This window comes from Chelonia mydas, chromosome 1 (genome assembly GCF_015237465.2).
Source record: "Chelonia mydas isolate rCheMyd1 chromosome 1, rCheMyd1.pri.v2, whole genome shotgun sequence".
NCBI lineage: Eukaryota > Metazoa > Chordata > Testudines > Cheloniidae > Chelonia > Chelonia mydas.
The window spans coordinates 140,955,084-140,978,142 of NC_057849.1; the positions used below are offsets into that span (position 1 = coordinate 140,955,084).

The 23,059-nt window shown below is 40.9% G+C and overlaps 1 protein-coding gene and 1 long non-coding RNA gene across 4 annotated transcripts in view; one reads left to right on the plus strand and one right to left on the minus strand.

The window, feature by feature from the left end:
• The window catches only part of PCYT1B (phosphate cytidylyltransferase 1B, choline), a 44,673-nt gene that overhangs the window by 20,430 nt on the left and 1,184 nt on the right, over window positions 1–23,059 (minus strand). For 2 of the 3 annotated variants that reach the window (XM_027832698.3, XM_043537996.1), the window contains exons 2-5: window positions 10,803–10,902; window positions 6,874–6,990; window positions 4,241–4,392; window positions 2,111–2,189 (exon numbers count right to left, since the gene is read on the minus strand). In XM_027832698.3, coding sequence (XP_027688499.1) covers window positions 2,111–2,189; window positions 4,241–4,392; window positions 6,874–6,990; window positions 10,803–10,902 — 448 coding nt within the window. Of the gene's footprint in view, window positions 1–2,110; window positions 2,190–4,240; window positions 4,393–6,873; window positions 6,991–10,802; window positions 10,903–20,716; window positions 20,847–23,059 lie in introns of all 3 variants that reach the window. The other variant, XM_043537995.1, reaches the window with a different exon arrangement.
• On the plus strand, window positions 2,030–4,659 carry LOC122464042. Its single transcript, XR_006287884.1, has 3 exons — window positions 2,030–2,233; window positions 4,194–4,456; window positions 4,532–4,659. It is a non-coding gene; the product is annotated as an uncharacterized LOC122464042 (long non-coding RNA).

Sequence of the window (23,059 nt, forward strand, 5' to 3'; positions counted from 1 at the left end):
AGACATTTAGATGCCTGAATGGGATCTGAGGTCTTCTGAAAACCTGACCCATTGTGTCTGTATATATGCTACGCTCACCAAAATTATGCGAAAGGAACAGTATTGAGGTTAGAAAGTCAAGCACTCAAAAGTTAGGAAATGCCAGAATTAAGGTCGTCTGTTCAATCTTAATTCAGATCTCTTGTTCAGTGGAGATAGTTCAATTCCTATGAAATTCTGCCAGAAACCAGCCAGGTTTCCAACAGAAGCCTTCCTGCCAGGCAGATTTTGGAACCTTTCTGGTTTCCTGCCACCTCTCCTGCTGGCTCCCCAGCAGCCCGTGTGGTGGACTGACAGGGAGCTGAGAGCCTGGGCGCCCCAGCTCCCAGTTGCTCAGCAATCCAGGCTTCTAGGCTGCCCAGCTTGTCAAATTTCAAGTCCCTGCTCCAAAGTATAGAGGCACAAGAGCCTCTCAAAGAAACGGTCACCAGAATTTATTAACATGGGTAAAACAACGTGTATTTCCCTCGCCTTTTTCTTGGAGAAGGCCAAACTGTTTTGGCTGAAATGTTTCAAAAAATTCAGCCTGAGGTGGATACCTTAGCATGGAAAGCTTCAGCCCAAATGATTACGGTTTGACAAAGTTATAAAGCAACCAAAACCATGGTCTTATAATGGGAAGTGTCCGGCAACCTTCATAGTAGGTGGTGCTACCGGTTCTGCCTATAATATCATTGTGTAATGTATTGTATACCTTTAACAGCATACACATACAAATCCATACTCACTCATTAGCTATCTGTCATAAACTAAACAGTTAACAAGAAAAAAGAAAAGGAAAACAAGATTAGCAAATACTGTATTCTGCAGTGGCCTTGATTTAATATTGGATTATGGCTGCAAGGCCCTGGTGGTGAAAAGTCGGCCTTTGGAGGGGTGGGGACTGCAATGGCACAACCACCAGTGGCCCTGGAGATGGCCAGCATGCCCCAAAGAGAACAGTGTAGTCCAGGACTGGATATGGCCAGGACAACTGGCAGGCGCTCTGATTTAGTTTATCCCGGTGGGAGACAGCTACCAAACCCTGATCAATTACAACATGCCCTGACAGAATTCATTAAGGCCACCAAACTGAGTCCCTGATGGACCAAGGGAGAGAGCAAATTCCACACCGTGGGACTCTGCACTGAGAACACCTAGACACCTATCCTCACACCCCAGGAATGAAAGCTATGCTCAGCTGGTCTCAGTTGTTACCATGGTCACTGAGGAAGAGGCAGGGCTTGATTCTTTATTGCCTTACGCCTGTGCAAAGTGGCTAAACAGTGTCATCAGATCAGATTAATCCACTCATTTACACCAGCAATGTGTTTTATACCCGCAAATGTAAATGGTGCGAGGCAGTGGAGAATCAAGCCTGCTCTCTCTGTGGCAAGAACAGTTACTATTTGCTTCATTTAAAATTAAGGTTCCTTTCTGTTTTATATGTTTGAGCTGCACTATGGTTGGAGAAGGAATGTGAAAGGGGCTCACACTCAAAGACAGACATGAATGAGCTTCTTTCTCACTTATCCTAAGGCCACATTAAACTCCTTTAAGGCCCTCTTGTAGTGCCAGAGTCATGTAACAGGATCCTTGGTGTAAATGCGTATCTAGTCCTGATGATTTTTAATTGCTAACTGTACATTTTCCCCATAATAGGAGTCACACTTGTGGGTCAGAATAGAGCTGCACCTTAGCCTAGGGAAAACAGGTGACTTAATGTTGGCCATGGTACTATAGGTACATGGGAAGTAAACTCCTTTTCCAGCATTTCAGCACTACTTACGAACCATCACAAATCACAACAGTAACCGAAGCAGGAATGTTTACCGCCAAACCAAATGGCTTCCGGAAGGTTACAGTTGTAACCTATTTTTGTTTATCCAGCCCATGGCATCACCGGTGGTTTCAAGATGCGAACCTTTCTGCTGAAGTTAGCAGCACTTACTTGTTGACAGGCCAGAAAGGAATGTGCATTTATCTCTGTTTTCCCTCCTCCAGCAGGTGTGGTTACACGGCTGTAAAATACATAGATGGGCTTTAAATAAAGGCTGAAATGGAGAGAGTTAAAACAGAAAATTGCCCTCACCTGCTTCCTTTATGTGCTTGTACACATCGTCCGAGCCAGCGGAGGAGTATGGAATGTCGTCATGGGCTACAAAATCAATCTGCAAAAGATACAGAAGAAGAAACAATCAGATGCAGCCATCAGGTAATCTGCATTGGTTTTGGAAGGGCAGTTTCTTTTCTGAACTGTGTTTGCCTGCCTTTGAAAGTCTCATCTGAAAGGTACTATTTAAAACATTGCACTAGGGGCTGGGGCTGCAACAGAGCGAGCCACGTGGAATTATGGTAGCACTCAGGACTTTTGGCTCCAAGAGCACAGGTATAACATACCCTTGCTTTGTGTGTGATGTCATTCTCTATGCACAAAGGATAAGGGACCTACTGCTGCTACTGTCACCTACAGGAGATCTCCTTTAACTCAAGGGGCAGAGAGTTGACTTTTAAAACTGAAGGAGCAGGGTTTCTATTCCCAGCTTTCCATATTTGTATGTATGTGTTTTGTTTATCTAGAAACGGTCTATCAGACTGTAGATTCATTACAAAGGACTATTTCATTTGAGCTAAAGTAAAGCCCAGTGAGCTGTAGCTGCATTTGGGTTTATATACACTGTAGGGCAGTCAGTAGGGTGCACAAAAACTCACATGCACTTGACCAGGTCTGAAGTTCTATCCATTAGAGGACAGTGGCACACGTACATACTTTTGACTGATAATGGCAAATCATTGGGAGATTTGCTTTTGATTCGGTGGGAGCAGTTCAGGGGCATCATTTCAGAAAAATTCAGAGGCAGGGGGCCAAATTCTGTCAGTGTTTAGAAGATTATATGTGATTGTATTATATCCTGCAAAATCTGGGGGGACGGACAACAAAAGTGGAGCTCAAAGAGCTATGAAAAGTTTGAGGAGGTCAAACCAAGGTCGGGGAGAGCACTTGTCCCTCTTACCCCACAGCAAATGATGACCGTGCTGCAATTGATTCTTTAGCAGCTCTGTGCCACCTGAGGATCCCCCTATGCAAATCAGCCCACGCACACCGAACAACTGGGCCCCAGGTTTTTCCTAAAGAGAGACTGAGCCCTGGTCTACTTTACAGAGTTAGGTCACTGAAAAGTTTACATCGACCCAACTCTGCGAGTGTCTACGCTAAAATTTTGCTCTTGCCAACCTAACTCGCCTGCTATACTGACTTAATAGCTCCACCTCCGTGTCAGTGTTGATGTAGTTAGGCTGATGCTGTGTCAGTGTAAACATTGCATTGCTCACATTGACAGTTGCTAGCTTTCAGAAGCCGTCCCACAATGCCCCACACTGACAGTTCAATTGGTGCCAGCGCTCCTGGTGAGGATGCGCACTGCTAACAGAAGGAGCAAAGTGTCGATACACACAAGCAATGTAATTACTGTATGCTGACATAAATTAGATTGACTTAATTTTGTAGCGTAGACATGGTCATATATGACCCTTACATCTGCCCCTGAACATTAACACAAAAGAGTATTCTTATTTGTTACAGTTAGGCTAACAAAAATTATCCAATCATTATCCACTTGATTAATCCAGATGTGGGATACCACCATGATCTCTTGTCCTATTGCTTTAATCCAAATCCTAAAAAATGCTAACTCTGTTCTTAGTATTTATTTGGTGGATCTCACTTGCCATGGCATCAAGAAGATAACATGCACTTCACTTATAGTATAGCCTCAGGAGTTAGACTGTATGAAATGACAACTGGATGCCTCCGAATATGGGAGTACCTGGCAAATTGTGGGTATTTTCAATCCTTAGTCACTTTCTAACCCATGGAAAGTCTCATGATATAAATCTCTGATGTATTCTTAGCTCCAAAAGGCAGGAGACCTGAGAAGAGTGTCCTGTTATCACAGGTCAATGAGTTAAGTTTGCATTATTGACGCACTGGTACTTTGAGTCAGTCTCCAAAAACAGAATACGTGCCCACTTCCACTTACATCAAAAAGAGCTAGAGAACAGAAAGTTTTCTGATTTAGAACTGGCAGGTGATTTGTAATAATTGGCTGTCAGGAATTGAATTACTTAATTTATTCCAGCTAATAGAATCTCATATCCTTGTTATGTATTTCCAGCAGTTAATTTACAGAAGGAAGGGAAGGAGTCTGGAGAAGAATGGTACCTTATGTTTTTCTAGGAACTCCGGTGTGAGCGTCCATGGAGCATCTCTGATGACTTCATCTACGTAGCGACAGTGTCTGAGTGCCTCATACCGCTCGGTTTCATTCATTACAGTGAAGCCTTTGAACTTGTGGGTTAGATCATCACTGCAAACTGACATAAGAAAAATCAACAAAATATTTCTATGTTAACTTTGCACAATTAGCGCATCTGGCCGGTAAGAAGTTTCTGATCAATATCCTTATTTTAAAGTTGTTTGTTCAGTTACATTCCATTTTCAACCCAAATAAAGATGTGCCTCTTTCTGTCTTTGGAACAGAGACCAGAAGTGCACGCTAAATAGGAGGAATGCTCTGCAAAGTTCCAGAAATTTGCCTACACATCTCTAAATCACTGTTGGACAGCTATATTGAAACCAGCACAAATTAATAGCAAACAAGTGCAGTCATAGTGGCCTGGGCTATGGGTTCAGCAGATTTCACAGCATGTGAGGTTGGGCCTGATCCGTATTCAAACAGGAAATCTCTGAGGAAAACCCAGCTGTGGGATTGTAAGAGGCAGTGTGCTCTTCAGGAATGTTGCATAGGATGTGGACTCAGGAAATTTTATATTCTAATCCTGGTTTTTAAGAAGCTGGGAAAAATGGCCTATATCCCGGGGCTGTTGTGTGGATTAGTTAATGTTTGTGCAGCATTCTGAAGGTGTAAAGAACTATACAAATGCTAAATCTTATTACTGCTTCAGGAAGGGTTATTGATGACTCAGCAGCTGGACACTCTCCCCTCTGTATCAGCGCTGATCTAACACTCCAGTGTGGTGCTAGTGGATGCTCTTCTGCTGAAGGTGTCATTTTTTGAATAAGATGTAAAATAGAGGTTCTCACTACCATGATCGTTAAAGATTTTAAGGTGCCTATACATAAGCAGGAGGAGTTCCTTATTACTGGAGTCCTGGCCAAATTCTAACTCAAATAGTTATATACTCATCTAGACTTTCAAATGGGTAAGGGATGCCTCACTTCCCATTACGGAGTTGTGGTGTATGCTGGCAACAAATGTGCCACAGGTCAGTGCATTTTCAATAGTGAGTGGAAATATCTCTGCATGTATTTATTTTTATTTACAGTCTGTAAATCGCCTTAGGGTCTGGTTCTCCTGGAAGAGACGTGCTCTATCAATGTTACTGATTATCAGGAGGTAGCATATTTAGTTTATTTCTGATTTGTAGAAAATATTTCCTTTTAATTGTGCCTGTCCACCTATGGTACACACCCATTAGCCACCAAGGGCTTCTTTCTGGTTACCACACTCTTCGGGGCCTATTGGTTTGCAAGTTATTTATAAGATCTGTTTAGTGAATTACTTTAAAAAAAAATCTTAACTCCAAATAAATGTTTCCACAACAAGAAATATGACAACAAGATGCACACAGTAAGACAGGTGACACCAGACTTTGGTGCAGCGCAAATTTTATGTGGGGATTGATGGTTGACAGTTTTCTACACCCACCAAGAGACAGCACATTATTCGGAGAAACTGATGAAGATGGTTGAAAGCTTGCTCCCACACTCAAAGAACAGTGGGTGAAATGCTGGCCTCACTGAACTCAATGGAAATTTTGCCATTAACTTTAATAGGGCCAGGTTTCACCTCATAGCTCCCTCCCCAATTTGAGACAAGGTCCCCGACAAAGAGCAGCTCCCCTATGCATTCGCATCTGCTTTCCCTCTACTCTGTCTGGGTCAGTTGGAAAAGCACGGGAGAGCTCTTAAGTGTTTCCTCCATTATGGAACAGATCTTCCCACTACCTACATTTGAACTGAAATAATTTAAGTATAAAACCAAAGTGTGAACAAGAACAAGATGCTGCTTTTCTAATTTTTTTTTTTTTGGCAGAGCTGAGGCAATGATACAAAATAATGCCTCACATTATTCATTTGAATGTTTCAATGAACTCATTTGAGTCACACTTTGTTAATGTTTGAGCAGAAGAGTTTTGCTGTCAAAAATATTTTTGAAAACCAAATTTCAAAGCAACATGCACTAGTGTTCAAAGACACCAAACCTTAAATGCACATGTGCAAGTATTCACATTAGATGTGCTTGCACAATCATCCAGTCAGGAAACAAAAACAATACTTCTCTGATATATGATAACTTTGGAATGTATTTCATCAATCCATAGACTAACAAATTCAAAAAAGTTCCCCAAATAAATGAAAAAGAAATCAAAATCAGCTCATGGATGTTTAGTGAGCTGAAAAAATATGCTAAAAATCATTAATTAGATTATTAGTTATAGATTATTCACTCATCTCTACCATTTTACACTCCTGAAACTGTAAAAAAAAAAAAAAGATAAACACTGGTATGGAGACATTCTGCCCTCAGGGTCATGCAGGCATCTCCCTTTAACTAGACTGGGAACTGTGCATATGCAGCTCTATGACTTGACTCTTACTTTGTTTGACATCATTTTAAGATGGACTATTTTTTTAAGGTGTAAAATACCATCAAAACGGGAAGTAGTGCTCCAAGTCAGAGTGTATAAACAGCTGCAGTCGAGAACATGGCAATACTGCTCCTCTGCTACTTCAGAATAGAGCCAAAATCCAGTAAATAGATGTGTTCTTACCTCCTACTAATAAGTAGCTATTTGGGAAGAGAGTTTTGGCTTGCATAAGAGCTCTAGCATGGCCGGAGTGGAAGAGGTCAAATATCCCATCTGCATACACTCTAACTGGTCTGTCAACTGTGGGGAAAGAAACACAACAATGATTTGACTGGAAGATAGCTAATATGATGACAATTTTTAAAAAGGGCTCCAGAGGTGATTCCGGCAATTGCAGGTTGGTAAGTCTGACTTTAGTATCGGACAAACTGGTTGAAACTATAGTAAAGAACAAAATTGGCAGATGCATAGCTGAACATAATTTGCTGGGGAAGAGTCAACATGATTTTTGTAAAGGGAAATCATGCCTCACCAATCTACTAGAATTTTTTGAGGGGATTGATAAGCATGTGGACAAGGGGGATCTAGTGGATATACAGTACTTAGATTTTCAGAAAGCCTTTGACAAGGTCCCTCACCAAAGGCTCTTAAGCAAAGTAAGCTGTCATGGGATAAGAGAGAAGGTCCTTTCATGGATTGGTAACTGGCTAAAAGACAGGAAACAAAGGGTAGGAATAAATGGTCAGTTTTCAGAGTGGAGAGAGGTAAATAGTGGTGTCCCCCAGGGATCTGTACTGGGACCAGGCCTATTCAACATATTCATAAATGATCTGGAAAAAGGGATAAACAGTGAGGTGGCAAAATTTGCAAATGACACAAAATAGCTCAAAATAGTTAAGTCCCAGGCAGCCTGCGAAGAGCTACAAAAGGATCTCACAAAACGCCTTGTCTGGGCAACAAAATGGCAGACAAAATTAAATGTTGATAGATGCAAAATAATTCACATTAGAAAACATAATCCCAACTATACATATAAAATGATGGGGTCTAAATTATCTGTTACCACTCAAAAAAGAGATCTTGAAGTCATTGTTAATAGTTCTCCGAAAACATCCACTCAATGTGCAGCGGCAGTCCGAAAAGTGAACAGAATGATGGGAATCATTCAGAAAGGGATAGATAAGACAGAAAATATCACATTATCTCTATATAAATCCATGATATGCCCACATCTTGAATACTGCATGCAGATTGGAATTGGAAAAGGTTCAGAATAGGGCAACAAAAATCATTAGGGTTATGGAACAGCTTCCATATGAGGAGCGATTAATAAGACTAGGACTTTTCAGCTTGGAAAAGAGATGCCTAAGGGGGATATGATAGAGGAGTATAAAATCATGACTAGTGTGGAGAAAGTAAATAAGGAAGTGTTATTTACTCCTTCTCATAATATAAGAACTAGGGGTCACCAAATTAAATTAATAGGCAGCAGGTTTAAAACAAACAAAAGGAAGTATTTTTTCACACAATGCGCAGTCAACCTGTGGAACTCCTTGCCAGAGGATGTTGTGAAGGCCAAGACTATAACAGGGTTCAAAAAAGAGCTTGATAAGTTCATAGAGGATAGGTCCATAATGGCTATTAGCCAGGATGGGCAGGGACGGTGTCCCTAGACTTTGTTTGCCAGAAGCTGGGAATGGGCGACAGGGGATGGATCACTTGATGATTACCTGTTCTGTTCATTCCTTCTGGGGCACCTGGCATTGGCCACCGTCAGAAGACAGGATACTGGGCTAAATGGACGCAGTATGGCCATTCTTCTGTTCTTATGATTTTCAGCTTTAACAGGAGTTATGTTTAAATCCAGCTGATAAGTTTTGGCCTCTGGTAAGAACGTTGTGTTTTTGTTTTTTTTCTCCTCAGATATGCAGAATTACAGTGGATAAATTTAAAATGTTTAGTCTACTTACTCTTCTACATCCTTGGGAGGCTGCACAGGAGGCGACCAATCAGAGAGGGGCTGGGCTGGCCCATATAAGAAGGGCTGCAGAGCAGTTTTGGTCACTCCCTGGAGCTTGAGGAGGGAGGTGGACTGGCTGCCTTGCAGGTTGAAGGCAGTAAGCACCCTGGATAGAGAAGTGCTGCAGGCAGAGATCCAGGGATATAAAGGCAGCTGCTGGTGGGCCACAGGGATCTGCAGGCTGAGGCCCTGTGGCAAGGGCAGAGAGGGTGCTGTGGCCGTGGGGAAGTGGCCCAGGGAAATCTACTGATGAGTAAGAGGGGGTGCCACAAGCAGTGGCCATCTACAGGATCCCTGGGCCGGGACCCGGAGTTGTGGGCGGGCATGAGTCCTTCCCCTCCCCCACTTGCCACTGAGGAAGTGGCTAGACTAAGGGACTGTAACATTCCCCTGGAAGCGGGGAGTACAGAGTGCAGTGGCACAGCTGGAGGGCTCTGTCACGAAGACAATGCCCTGGTCCTGGGAGTGATGTGGGTCCCTGGAGCAGAAGTGACTGTGATGAGATGCCACCAGAAGAGGGAGCCCTGGCTAGTAGAGCTGATCCCCAGAACATCTAGCAGGGGGTGCCTCAGTGGTGAGTCCCATCCCATCAGAATCCTCTTTACTGTGTTCTCCCCATGTTGGCCTCTTTATTATCCTCCCTTTTCCCTGAATTCTCACTTGGAAAAAAGGTCTTTTTCCTGTCTCACTCCCTTTGTGTCATTTCACTTTTTTCTCTGCTCCCTGCCTTTTTCTTTTCCTCAGCTTAATGCTGTACACACGTTTGTTTCCTCTTGCAGCTACACCTTTCCTCTTCCCTCAGACGCTTCTCCTTTCTGATTAACCTTTCTATCTTTCCCATTCTTATTGTCTCCTCCTGTTTGCTCCCTACGACCCATCTCTTCCTGAGCCCCATTCATCATGCCCTAGCACTGGGCTGCAGGCCTAAAGGGGAACTGCTTCACTGAGTGTCATGCCTGGCCACTTTGCTACAGATAGGAAGTCCCTGTGCAACTGAAAGACAAACAACTGGGGCTCTGAGCTCCAAAGCTGCTGCTGCAGTGCAGCAGAAAGGCAGGTCACGGCTCAGGATGACCATATCTCCCATGACTCAGGTGAAATGTGGAGAAAACCATGTTTCTTGGAAAACTCACCGGAAAGATGGGGATGCTTCCTCAAAGTAGGGTAACAGGCAGCTTTTTGGGGCCCCCTGTAAAACCATCAGCTGGGATCCTCCCCACCATCTGAAAGGTCCATGATCGAGAGTATTACCTACCCTAAACTCCTCTGCCATGATACCAGATTAGAGGGGAACAGGTGAAGTGTTTAACACTTGTGTTTGTATTATGTAGAAAAATAGTGGATCAACATTTCCATTTAGACAGGCGGAGGGAGGAACTTGTAATGTGGCCATCCAGGATCTCAATAAAGGGAAAGGCTCTCTGATTCCCGAGGGCTGTAATTCCTGTCAGTCATCATGAATCAGCTCATACCCCACACCATTTGGAACTGGAGAATGGGCGCCAAACATCAGACTATCATTGTGGGGGGCCCTTATGCTATAGTATTTGCCTGCACTGCTGGCCTTGACTGTCATTGTAATGTCAGAAAGAAAAACGTGATTTCTCACCACTATAGGTCCTCAGGCAGAGTACATATATACACTCATAAGCTGTGGTGCTGTCAGAGGAGATATATCACACCTGTGATGCAGAGGCCATGACGTGTGTTTCAAAATGTGAGGAAAACACTCATTTTAGCCAGTATCCCATATGATTTCAGTATCCAAATAACCTGTGTGTTGAGATTTGCTGAGTTACCTCTTATGTCCAAATCTCACTCCCCAGCATTTTTATACCTGTTCAGAAAGTAACCCTGTACATTTAACAACTACATTAAAGTGTGTGGGCTGTATCGTTAAGAAAACATAAATATCCTTTTGTTATACCTCCCTGAGCCCCAAGGCAGCACACGCTGCTCCTCCTTCTCCCAAATGAAGAGTGCTGTTGTAATAGTGAAATACTTTCACAACTGAAAGGCTGTGTCTGTGGAAGCTGCTCTTAGTCCTGTTAATGCCGCTGTCGACAAAGTCTTGATTAATTGGACGTCTCACCTGGTGTTCCCAGACGGGCCTGAGTGATGGTTAGTTTCTCATGCGGGGCTTGGCACTGACAGCTTATTTCATCGGCAAATGGAGCAGGTGCAATCAGAGTCTGGAAGGCAATGGAGGGGTAGAGACAGAAAAAAAAAATTACATGAGCAAATATCTAGTTCATTCTTCAACTAGGAAGACAAACCTGAATCATTTCACTGTATGTCAGCAAGTCCTAACTGTGCATAATGATGGCTTGTTTCCTTTTTGAAATCACTCATGAGCTCACCCAATTTATACAAAAAGTACCAGTTAACCACTGAAGACACTATGGTGTTTATAAAACACCTTGCAAACTAAACCTTGGTCTTAGTCAAGAAGCTCTAGTGTTTTGGAAATGGTTCAGGAAAATAAACAATCTATCCACACACTGAAGTCAGGTCTCTCTGGCTACAGGCCCAGAGTGTAAGAAGCTTAGTTCTTGGACTGTTGATTGTATGAGCTTTCTCTTTCCCTGGGCTATGTCTTGTGTACTGAGGAAATCCAAAACAATCAGCTGGCACAGTAGTAGCTTGTCTGCTGGAGAACTCAATCAGGGTGAGTAGGGTTCCATTTTCCTTAGCATCTTTCCTGCAATTTTCAGATAAAACATCTACTTTTTGCTATTTATCATTTGTGAGCATAGGATGGTTGTACTCAGATCAGTGTCCAAATGCCCAGGAGATAAAACACTCACATATATACTAGAAGTAACTGAAAAACTGATTAGACCCTAGGATTTTGGAAGACCAAAATCTCCTCACTAGCTTGGCCATCTCCTCACTAGCTTTTGAGTGGATTGGGCACAAACTCCACCCACTGACAGAAATTAGATATAAACTACCTGTGTTGAATTTTTCATCAAGCAAGGATCCTTGATACTTCATTTTATTATTTATAAAGGTCATAGAAAGCCAGGGCTGGACTAAGGTAGGAAATCCCAGTGAAATTCTGACTGATTTATCTGGAATTTCTTTCATTATTATTTTTTGTATTGAAGTAATACTTAGATACCCTGAGATCAGAACCCCATTTTATTAGATGGGGCTATATATACATATAATAAGAGAGAGTGCCTGAAGAGTTTATTCTTGAAAAGTACAAGAAAGACAAAGGGTGGGAGAAATGAGGTGGTATATCCCTATTTTACAGATAGGAACCTCCTGATGTAGCGAGAGATTAAATGTTTTGTCAGGAAGTTATCAGCAATTATAACCTCTGGTATTATATGCCTTGCACCTTGTGATTTGATATAGGGGGGAAATACCATTTGCTTGTTAGTTTTGAAATCTCCATTAGTTGAAAGTAGTAATCAATTAACAATAAAAAGGTTTTCTCCTTTGTCAAAAGCAAATACATCCCCTATTAGTCTTTGGGATTTCATGGCCTTGCATCATCTGTCTTATTTTTTTGTTCTTTGGAAGAGACTGCATGGAGCACACTAAGTTGTCCTATCTGTTATTTGAGCACTCATCACTGGCCATAACAAAGTATTTCTTGCCCTTTATTTACATTTTTCAATACTTAGAAGACTGCTGTGTCATTTAGTGGGCATTTCTCGGCAATGCTAGAACACTGTGTCTGTCTCCTTTTACCAAAAATTGCCCACTTATCTCATTTATTTTCTTGGAATGGCTGATATGGTTTCAAGTTGATGACTAACTTTGCTCTTAATTTAGGCCATTCCTGTAAATATTTATTTTTTCTTGATGATGAATCTCCATACTTGACAGGCACTTGCAATGGGACCCTTTGTTTCTTGAGCTGAGAGGGTGGTTTCCACTGTTACATAAAAGTGAACTCTAGGATTTGTTTGTAGCCTATCTTGGTTGGGATTCACCACCAATATTGCTTTTATAAAACTCTCATCACTCCTACAGATTTAAAAAATCTCATGTATTGCAGTGAAGCAGCCCTACTTTTACTGATGCCTTCATCATGTTAAATGCAACTGCCAAAATTAAAAATAAAATATGGGAAAATCAAACTTTCTGTTTGGGTTCTGTGGAAGGGAATCCTGTTCAACTAGCTGCCTACATAGCACACTGCACACTCGTTTCTTTATTTTCTAATCACTGTCTTTTTGCTTCTGTCTCCATGATTGTTGAGTGCTAAACTGCCTTTTTATCTCCAAGCAATGTCAAGTTACACAACATCCCACACAGGCTGCTTCATGCTGGGATAAAGAGGAAGGCAGGAATGTTAAAACAATAATGGCCATGGTCTGAGGCCAGCAACTGGTAATCACATCCTAGCTAGGTACAGGCTGTTTCCTGGAAGATTATTTGAAGAAAATAGGTCTGGTTTGCAGCAAGAGATTTTTTATTTCTTTATCTATTTTTTGCTAGTCAGAGTAAACCTTTTACCCATATACATGTCTTTTTCAATACTGAGCAGCTTTTTCTCTCAGCCCCTACTAAAGCCAAGGACATCCTGTTTTAGCTTCCCACTAGCCTGGGTCTTGTTAGAAAAGGTCTTGCCAATTCTTTTCTTACCTTGTGCCCTCTCGACCTTCAGACATTAAAACGGACAGTAATTAGGGATAAGAGACTAAAATCAGGAATATGTCAAGGAGGAACACGCATTCAGAAATGCATAAAAATGTGCTTCTAGATCAAACAGAATACAAAGAAGACTCTCAATTGGTACCTGAGGCTGTGTCATTGAATCTAGACTAGGAAAAATTGTCGCTGAACCGAGTCACTTTTGAAAATGGAACTTGGCCATCCAAGTTACTTAGCCCTTGAACGCTGAGAGGAGCAAATTGGAATGCCTACATACCTTTAAAAATCTGGGCATAAGTGCCCAATTTAGCCCTTGGCTATAGTAATTGTAAAAACAATATGAAATCATCCTGACAACACTGAAATTCCCGCCCCGTTCTAACCAGCTTGAAAACTGTTTCAGCTATACTGGAGCCATAGTATAGACCAGGCTTGGGTGGCCTGAACTGTTTTTATTGAATTGGTTTCAAAATCACCTTAAACCAATTCAGCAAAATCAGTGGTTTTGAAATCAGGTGAGCATAAATGGTTCAGGCCACCCAACCCTATAGCTCCAATTAGTTTTTAAAATGGTTAGAATTTGTGGGGAAATCTCCCTGGTGTAGACAAGCCATCTCCCTTTAGCCTGAAGATCCCTGTGTACCAGCTGAGCAGTGGATCTAATTTTGCATGCTGTCTCCCGGCCTATCAAATTTGGGTGTGGAGGATCTGGCATGATGATTGGTTTGAGATCCACATTACCACTGCACCTGGTTTCTGTCCATTCAAATAAGTAATTTCTAAGGCAGTGTTTCCCTAACTTGTTCTGCCGCTTGTGCAGGGAAAGCCCCTGGTGGGCCTGGCCGGATTGTTTACCTGCCGTGTCCACAGGTTTGGCCGATCACGACTCTCACTGGCCGCAGTTTGCTGCTCCAGGCCAATTGGGACTGCAGGAAGTGGCGCTGGCCGAGGGACATACTGGCTGCCGCTTCCCGCAGCCCCCATTGGCCAGGCACAGCGAACCGCGGCCAGTGGGAGCCGCGATCAGCTGAACCTGCGGATGCAGCAGGTAAACAAACCGGCTGGGCCCACCAGGGGCTTTCCCTGCACAAGCGGCGTCCCAAGTTTGGGAAACACTACTCTAAGATACCCATGTGTTCTTGGCTCAAATCACTAGCTGTGGCTGACAACACAGATCAGATTATTGAGTTTCTTTTTATTTGAGTGTACAAAGAATGTTGCAATAACAGGGCTTGCTTGCTTGCTATGTCCCCGCCAAGGAAATATCTCTCTCCATCCATTTGCCAGCATATTATATTTCAAAGAGATTTGCCAACCAGGACACTGAAGGTAACTCTTTTCTCCCCATTTATCCACCTGTGCCAGTGACTTCAGAAAAACACTGAGCCAGAGATAATGTAAACAAATAATATTTTAGTTCAAAAACAAGAGTACTAATGAACAGTGTGGTTAATTCTGCCATGGTGGCATCTACCTGGATGTAGTTATCCAGGAACTGCCTTCTGTTTCTGGTGCAGTTCCCATGCCTGAAATTTGCAGCGAGAGGGTTGCAGAATATAGCCTGGCTCCTTATTTTTCTTTCATCTGTCTCTTCATGTTTTATGCCTTGATTGTTAAACCCTAGCTGATTTACTGTTGAAAAGGACACAGGTGAACAGAGACAATTTGGAGGCAATAATTTACAGAAAATTTTGGAACTGACTTCCTCATTTCCCCCCTCCCCCAAAGAGAATAGTTTTTATAAAGGGTTTGAGTTACCTTCATCTGACTCTATGTGCTAGCGAAGAATTCAAATGTCTCCAAAGGGGAGGAAAAATCATCAGAACTCTTGCCAGGAGAAGCCCCCAGTCCGGATTATTTCCTTAAACTAGTAAGAATAGACCTGTAGGCCCAGCTTTCCCCTTCTTGCCAGGGAAACTCTCCTAGAAAGTTTCCCTGATCTCAGATTATGAGGCGTTTGCTGAGATTTCTCCAATTCTCCAAATAAACTCATTCAATACAGTGAAACTGCTAGAGCTATACAAGGAGGAATTTGGCTTGTGGATTCTAAATCAGATGGCTGTCCAACAATTATTAAAGGCACACTGTCTAAATATATTTTACAAAGTGCCGTTACTTGTAACCCCTACAATTTCTGTAACTTTAGGAGAATGGGGTGGGGAACTGATGTAAGGAGCTCTCTCCCCTTCCATCTATTGAAAAACTGAGACAGAAGACCTGAGGAGCAGATTGTATTTGCACAGATGCACCTACCTTGTGTAGGTGATCAGCGGAGAGACCTACTTTAAAAAATGGTCAATTTTGGCTGCTTTGGGTTAAAATGTACTTTAATTTTGGGTGCAGAGGTAATGAAATGTTGATCCTTACTGTATAATAAAAGGGCAGCAGAACTGTCCTTAGCCTGCCCTAACTGATGGGGGTTACCCTAAGTTTACCTCATTTGCTAAGCAGGGGGTAAGGATGCCAAATCCAAGTGAAAGTCAGAGGGCGTGGAGACAGGGGTTTCTACCTAGTGGTGTGACCTCTTTTTAAGGAGTCCTAGATATCATTTGATCCTCCCTCTCCAGTGTTTAAAAATAGACTCCATTGAGAGTCCTTATTTCTGCTCAGTAATCACTACCGCTGAAATCATTCAGCAGGTCTAGGGGCCTGAACATTAGACCTGGTTTATGGACAGTGTCGTGGTGAAAAGCAACACAGCGGATTCAGCATCAAGTGAGGTTCCCCACTACCCAGTGAAATCACTAAGAAGTGGGCTAAGTGGTGGTTTGCATTCTAGCATTGTGGCTAGAGGCAGTGAGCAGTGAGGAGTGGCAGGGATGACAGCGGCAGGGGTCACCCGTGGCAGCGCAGGCATTGCTCGACCATTCCCCTCCCTTCAGGGGTGGGAGGTGAAGCTGTATCAATGCACCGCTGGATTCTGGGACTTTGCTGACTTCACACAACAAACCGTGAGTGGGTGCAGTAGAGGGAAAGGGGAGTGGCATGTTAATGGCCATTTGTCCATTGGACTTTCACGCTGCACGGTGGAAAACTGCGGCAAAGGACACTGCCCAAGATACCGTGGAGGCAGGTGTTTACTTGTAGTTTGCATGCTTTTGAATCACTGTGGTGTTTTTCCAAAGTAATACTGTGTTCCCTCTCTCGTAATAAGTTTTCTTTTGTTGTGCACATCCTCAGCGCTTGTGAGCAGGGAAGTCTTGCCTCTTAGTGTATGTCTACCCAGCATTTCAAAACCCACAGCTGTGAGTCTTAGAGCTTAGGTCTACAAATTCGGGTTTGTGCTACGGCATTAAAAAAAGCTGTATAGGCATTTGAGCTTGGCCTCTGAGGCCCAGAGAGGTGGATAGATTTCAGAGCTCCAGTCCCAGCTGCAATGTCTACAGTGCTGTTTTTAGTGCCATAGTGTGAGCCCTGTGAGCCTGAGCCAGTAGTTCTGGCCTCTGAGACTCATTCCTGCGGATTTTAAAATGCAGTGTAGACATTCCCCTGGATGCCTCTACGGGTGGTGATTAGTTTTCCCAGTTTTCTGAGTGGGGATTCAAGCTGGTTCTGGTTTATATTGTTAAGAGGAACATTATAAAAATGTTAAGAGGAACTGTAGATCTTGAACTCGGCCCTTTTTGCTGCCACCACCACCTTGGAGGTTTTCAGTTGGTTCACTTGATATGTTTGACAGCACTTAGTGTACAGTCGGTTTCATTATATCCCTTAGAACAGGGGTGGGTTGGTTTTGTTTGTGTGGGTCTTTCACACAGCAACAAGGGAGAAAAAACATTTTTGAAAATAGGAAAATGTTGTTGTAAAACCACAGAATTAGCAGGAGGATTCAGGGACAATACTTTACACTACTTTTATCTCATTTTTTAACTCCCTGCATTTCATGTTGACAGTCTCTTAAAAAGCAGAGAGAGACTTTAGACCAGTTCCAAACTGAACACTGATTTCAATGGAACTAATCCCATGCATATGGACTACTCATGTAAGGACTTGTAGCACTGGACCCATAGTTTGCAAACAGTGACTGCAAATCAGGAAATATGAAAATCTGAGGGGGAAATTTAAAGCAGTTTTCAACATGTTTGTTAAGAATAAAATACTACCAAAAATCTTATAAGTAACTGAAGAATGAGAAATATACACATGCTGGGTCTATAAAACATTAGGCCTAAAATATGAGCATTCCTTGCAGATGAAGAATCTCTTAAGGCAGCGGTTCTCAAACTTTAGCAACCCAAGGACCCCCACTTTGATTTAAAATTTTTCATGGACCCCCAACTTAACTGCCCCTTTATCTCTGTGTACCTCCAGGTAAAGATTCTGCAAGTGGAATTTAGTTAAAAGTTCTGTTGATGATGCATGAACCAAAAGAGAATCCAGCTCATTCTCACAGATTTCTATTGACTCTGCAGTGCCAATATGAATAAAGAGTAATTCAGAATAATCTATTTATATTTTTAATAATATTTTTCAAAAATTCATCCAATTTGCAAACAATCCAGACAGCCTTTTTCCCAAGTACTATCTGGGTTCATCCTCCATAAAGTCATGTTATGCATTACTAATCTTTGTGTAATAATTATTGACTGACTAATAATCACAAGATGCATGTATAAGTTTCAGAAAGAAAGGAACAATGCAGAAAATTCTTCCCATCATTTTACAAAAGCACATGGTGATATGTATAGATTCATAGCTTTTTAGGCCAAAAGAGATCATTATGATCTAGTCTAACCTGCATTTCAAGAAGTGGTTTCTGCATCAAGCCCATAGCCTCTAGCTCAAACAGAAGTTATCTTTTAGAAAGTATGATATATTTTAGAGGTATGTTGGGTCCCAAACTCAAGCAAAGCACAAGTGGAAGAACCAAATATGTACCAAACATCAGGTACACAAGATGGAAACAGGCACAGTTCTGCAATTCAACACTGCCTCGGTACAGACAAGCATTTCATGGGAGTTAGCCACCAACACAGAGCCACAAAAGAACAACCCGAGAACAATTCTTTCATCAACCTAGCAGCATCTACTTCTGGTCTTAGGTTGGCTTACTTACATCACACGGGGCATGAAGTTTTTCATGGCCTTGATCAATGTAGTTAAGCCGACCTAACTTTATAGCGTAGACCAACCCTTAGTTTTGGCAAATCTTTGTATATAGAGCTGGCTGTGTTGGTGGTTTCTATATATGTATTTCTGACAAATGTGAATAGTTCTTAGCTCCTTCCTATGGGTTTTTTCTGCTTTAGTATTTTTTATGTAGTAAATGCCTTGCTTTTGTTGTCTAGTTACAATAGCCTTTTTACTCATCTTCCTTTAGGCTGTGATATAGACATTCACAATAACTGAAAAAAATATTGTTTGAGAAATAGACAATGTTCAACTGAAACAGCAAGTTCCAAATAGCATAACACACATACATGTGAGCAAGAAATACAATACATTCTATAGTACATAATATTCGCACCAGTTCTCCTATGCTTTGTGTGACTCTTGTAATGACATCTCAGTAGTTCTATATATCTGATAAATGATGCAACATCTTGTTGCCAACATAATTTAGATATGTAGCAATGGTGTGACTCTTAGTGAAGTGAAAGGCAAATCACACTCTAATTTTTGGTGGTGATATGCTGCAGGCAAAGAAAAAATATTTTAAAAGTGTGCCAAAGAAAGTCATGGACATACAAAGGAAGGCCAGATTTGACACCCTTTTTAAATATTTGGTCCAAAACAGCCAGAATTCATGAATACTAGTTTCGGGTCCAAATACAGTACACAACTTGTGCAGGGCTAAGATCACCTACATTTAGTCAAACCACGTCTCTTTTAAGGTTCAGACACAGCCTTATTACTCAGTCATCTGCTCTAATGCTCCTTTTCCATGACAGCTGTACCCCAGCATAGATCCAAATTGAAGAAGCGCTGATGGCAGGCTCCCTAAATCACACCACATTGTGGAAAAACAAAAGCATGGCTGGTTTTGTAACTATAATAAAGCCCTTTATATCTATAATGTTACTAACTATAAAAGTTAAAATCATATGCATTTGTTGAGGAGTTTACTTGTGTGAACTGGTAAGAATATCTGAAATACTTCTTGAGCTGTTATGTATGAATCATCCTGAATCACTGTTTAAATATCAGACCAAACAAAAAGGAAAAAAAGTCAGAGATCAAAATATTGAAAGTCAAGGCCAATACAATTTTTAGATATAGCTTCTTCAAATTTCATACTTAGTCGCATCAGTGGGGAATAATCTCTACAGCCATTATAGCTCTAGTTTAAACCATTATTATAGCTTCACCGAGTGAGACTAATATATACTAATCTTTCTCATCTACTCTTAACTGAAATGTTAGCATTTTTCAAAACTCCTGAATAATTTCACCAACCCAACTAGCATATTTAAAAAAAAATACTGTAAAAATTATTAAAGCCCCTAAGGTTAAAATTTTCAAAAGTTTCTAAGTGACTTGAGAACCTAAGTCCTCTTTTCTAAAGGAACTGAAGGCATTTAGGAACCTAAGTCTCATTGAAAGTTAATGGGACTTAGGCTCCCAAGTCATGTAGGTGCTTTTGAAAATTTTACTCCTAGAGACTTATTTTGGAAGGAAGAGACATACAGTATGAGTAAAGAAAACTCCCACTGCACTTCAGTGAAAGGTCAAACCAAGTGGTAGTCCTTCAGGATTGTTTTCAGGTAAGTTTCTATGTGTATTGTTTTTTAACTTCAGAACTGTAATTATAAATTGCCATTGCTTCTTTTTGTTATAGACACTGTCTGGGATTGTCTCCAACCCCACCCGTGAGCATGTGCATTGTCGTTATTATTTAATATTTAGGTTGTGGTAATTCCCACTAGGTGATAGATGCTTTCCAAACCCGGATAAAGACACAGGCCCTGTTCCTGCAAGGAGCCAGGAGCTATCCACAGGGAATTAATTGCAGAATCAAGCCCAAGACTGCATCATCATAAACAAACTAAATAAATAGGTTCAAACTGCTGCATCTTCCAAATTAACTCCCTCCCTCCCCCTTTGATCTTCTCTATTCCACATGCCTCTGCTTCCTAGCTAAACGAAGGGCTTGCCTATGCTGTGGATTTTTAGCCACCTGAGGCTAAAGGTCACTGAAGGTGTGTGAAGAACGGAGCTATTAATTGGCAGGCAGATGCATGAAAATAGGGAACACAGAGTAGGAGAATTAGAGGGAAGGATGGAGCAGGGAGTATCTACTTCAATATGAATTATTAGTGGAGCCTCTGACTGACTTTTTTTTTGGTTCAAAAATCCCAGACAGCATCTGCAAAAAAAAGAAAGTCATGGCAATTTAAATAAACAGTCCTACCTATAGGAAAACCTCATATTTCAATACACATTGAAACTTACCTGAAAACTGACTTCAGTATCTCCTGCTTTCTTCATTCACTGAAGGACACAGAAGTTTCCTTTAGTCCTACTGTGACACTTCCTGCCAAGATGGCAGCCTCCATGACATAAAGTCAGAGGGATTGACTGACTGAAAAAGAAATATTTACATTGTGACAGATATTAATTAAAATATTTGCTGTTTTGGGGTATCAAATAAACAATTCTTTTTTTAATTAAAAAGCCAATAACAGTAAATATCTACAATACAAAATATCTATTTATGAAGTCTACTAACTCCAATTCCTTCTGTGAAAATATGTATTGACCTATGAAAGTTTCATTATTAATTAGTGGATACTTTCTTCAACCATTTCATGTTATTTGATCTAATTTTGAATTATATGTATATTTAGATTTAAACAGTAGTTTTTTTTAAAAACCTGCCTATACAAAGAGTTCTGGGTGCCCTGACTATTCATTACTCTTACACCAACATAATGACCACCCAGCAGCATGAAAAAAATAATTTGAAAATAACACAAACTCAGCTCACTAATATTACATAATCGCCTGATAGCAAATTAAAATACAGTGTAATAAAATTATAGTAAAGTTCTTTTAATTAGGACTCCCCAGTGGACAGCCTTGTATCCCGGTTAAGTGGCTGTCCTAGTTAATGGTCCAACCCAACTCCCATTGACATCTTAGGAGTTGGTTCAGCAACTAAGAGAAGAGGCTATTTAAAAAATCTGAAAAGACTTAAAATGAAATCCAGTACTGTACTGAATAAGAATAATGGACTAGATCCTCAGTTGATGCAGTGGCATAGTTCCATAGTTTTCAATGGAGCTATGCTGACTTACACCAGATAAGGATCTAGTCGCATATACACTACTTTCCATGTTTAGTTGATCTTTATTAGTTCTTTTAATCTTTATCATTTTTGTACATAAAGAACAAAGCTTAGAAATTCAAGCCTTTTATTACTCTAAGTTCCATTTAACCCTTCTGGACATTGGCTATCAATACTTCCTCTTTAAGACACACTTTTGCCAAAAGAGTTCTGATTAAGCAGCAGTCAGGACCATTCACTATCATGTGGATAGTGGATTGTATTCTTAAATATTAAGGACTATTCACTATTAGGTGGACTATATTGTATTCTTAAATATTCTGACTTCTCCTCTATTTCAACATTGGCACATTTATTTCAGCAAGTATGGAGGTAAGGTAAATATGCAGTCCCACAATCTCATCTTGGAAGTATGAGTTTTCCATAAATCTTTATTCCAAGTGTCTCTATTGTCATTACTGATTTATTAATACTCATGAAGCTCTAAAACAGATCATTATGAGTTCCTGTTTTGCTCATGTACTCTGGTTACCACCTTCATTTCCATAGAAATTCTACTGGAATGACATACTGTAAATACCTGCTTCACACTGACATTTCTTCCTTTAAATTCTTTTTATGTGACAGGATAGAAGGGATATAATGTATTCAAAAGGGTTGTATTATGTGTAAGAAAAACCTTAACAAACAGCATTAGTAAACACAGTGCAGTACAAACATTTTTTAAAAAAAACCCACCCAAAGCCTTTCCATTTATAAATTAACAGGTTTTTTTTTTAAAAGTTGTTAGTTCATTATAAGAAGAGCTAGTGGAAAATGGTAATTTAGGCCAACTCCAGCAACTGTTGCTATTTGTCAGAACAGTATAATATTTGAAATATAGTGTTAAATGTAATTATTGAAGTTGGATTTTTTAAAATTGTTTTAATTAAGGTTGTAATTTAATTCTGGTGGTAAATGATCTCATTTCCAGTGCTAAACTATTGCATAAGTCATACAGTGTCACACCTTATTGATAACCATTTCTCGGGCTTCTTTCATATATATCATCATTATCCAGGCCTTGTGGTAACACATATAGGGAAAGGTTAACAATTACCCTTGTCAAGAATAATAAACCAGACAGTCTTATATGCGGAACAACAATAAAAACATTCCAAATGTAAGAAAGATTAGCATATGAAAATACACAGCTCTAGGATGTTTGCACTTAGGACGCAGCACCCCGAATGGAGCCTGTGCTTGTTTGACTGTGAAGTGGCCTGGTCTTCCTGAATGAGCCTTTTGTCACCTTCAGTCAAAGACTAACAACTTGTTTAATTATTACACACCTTCCCTGCCCCACAAAGTCCCATTTCTCCACACTGCACCTTCAAACAGCACTCTTTTAATCAATTGGCAAGCTCCCCTCTCAGATATAAAGGATGGGTGGCATTTACCATAATTTAGAGCGCTAAATTCCATTAGAAGCCTGTCCTCCAAAGTTCTTCATGACTTTAGAAAAGCAG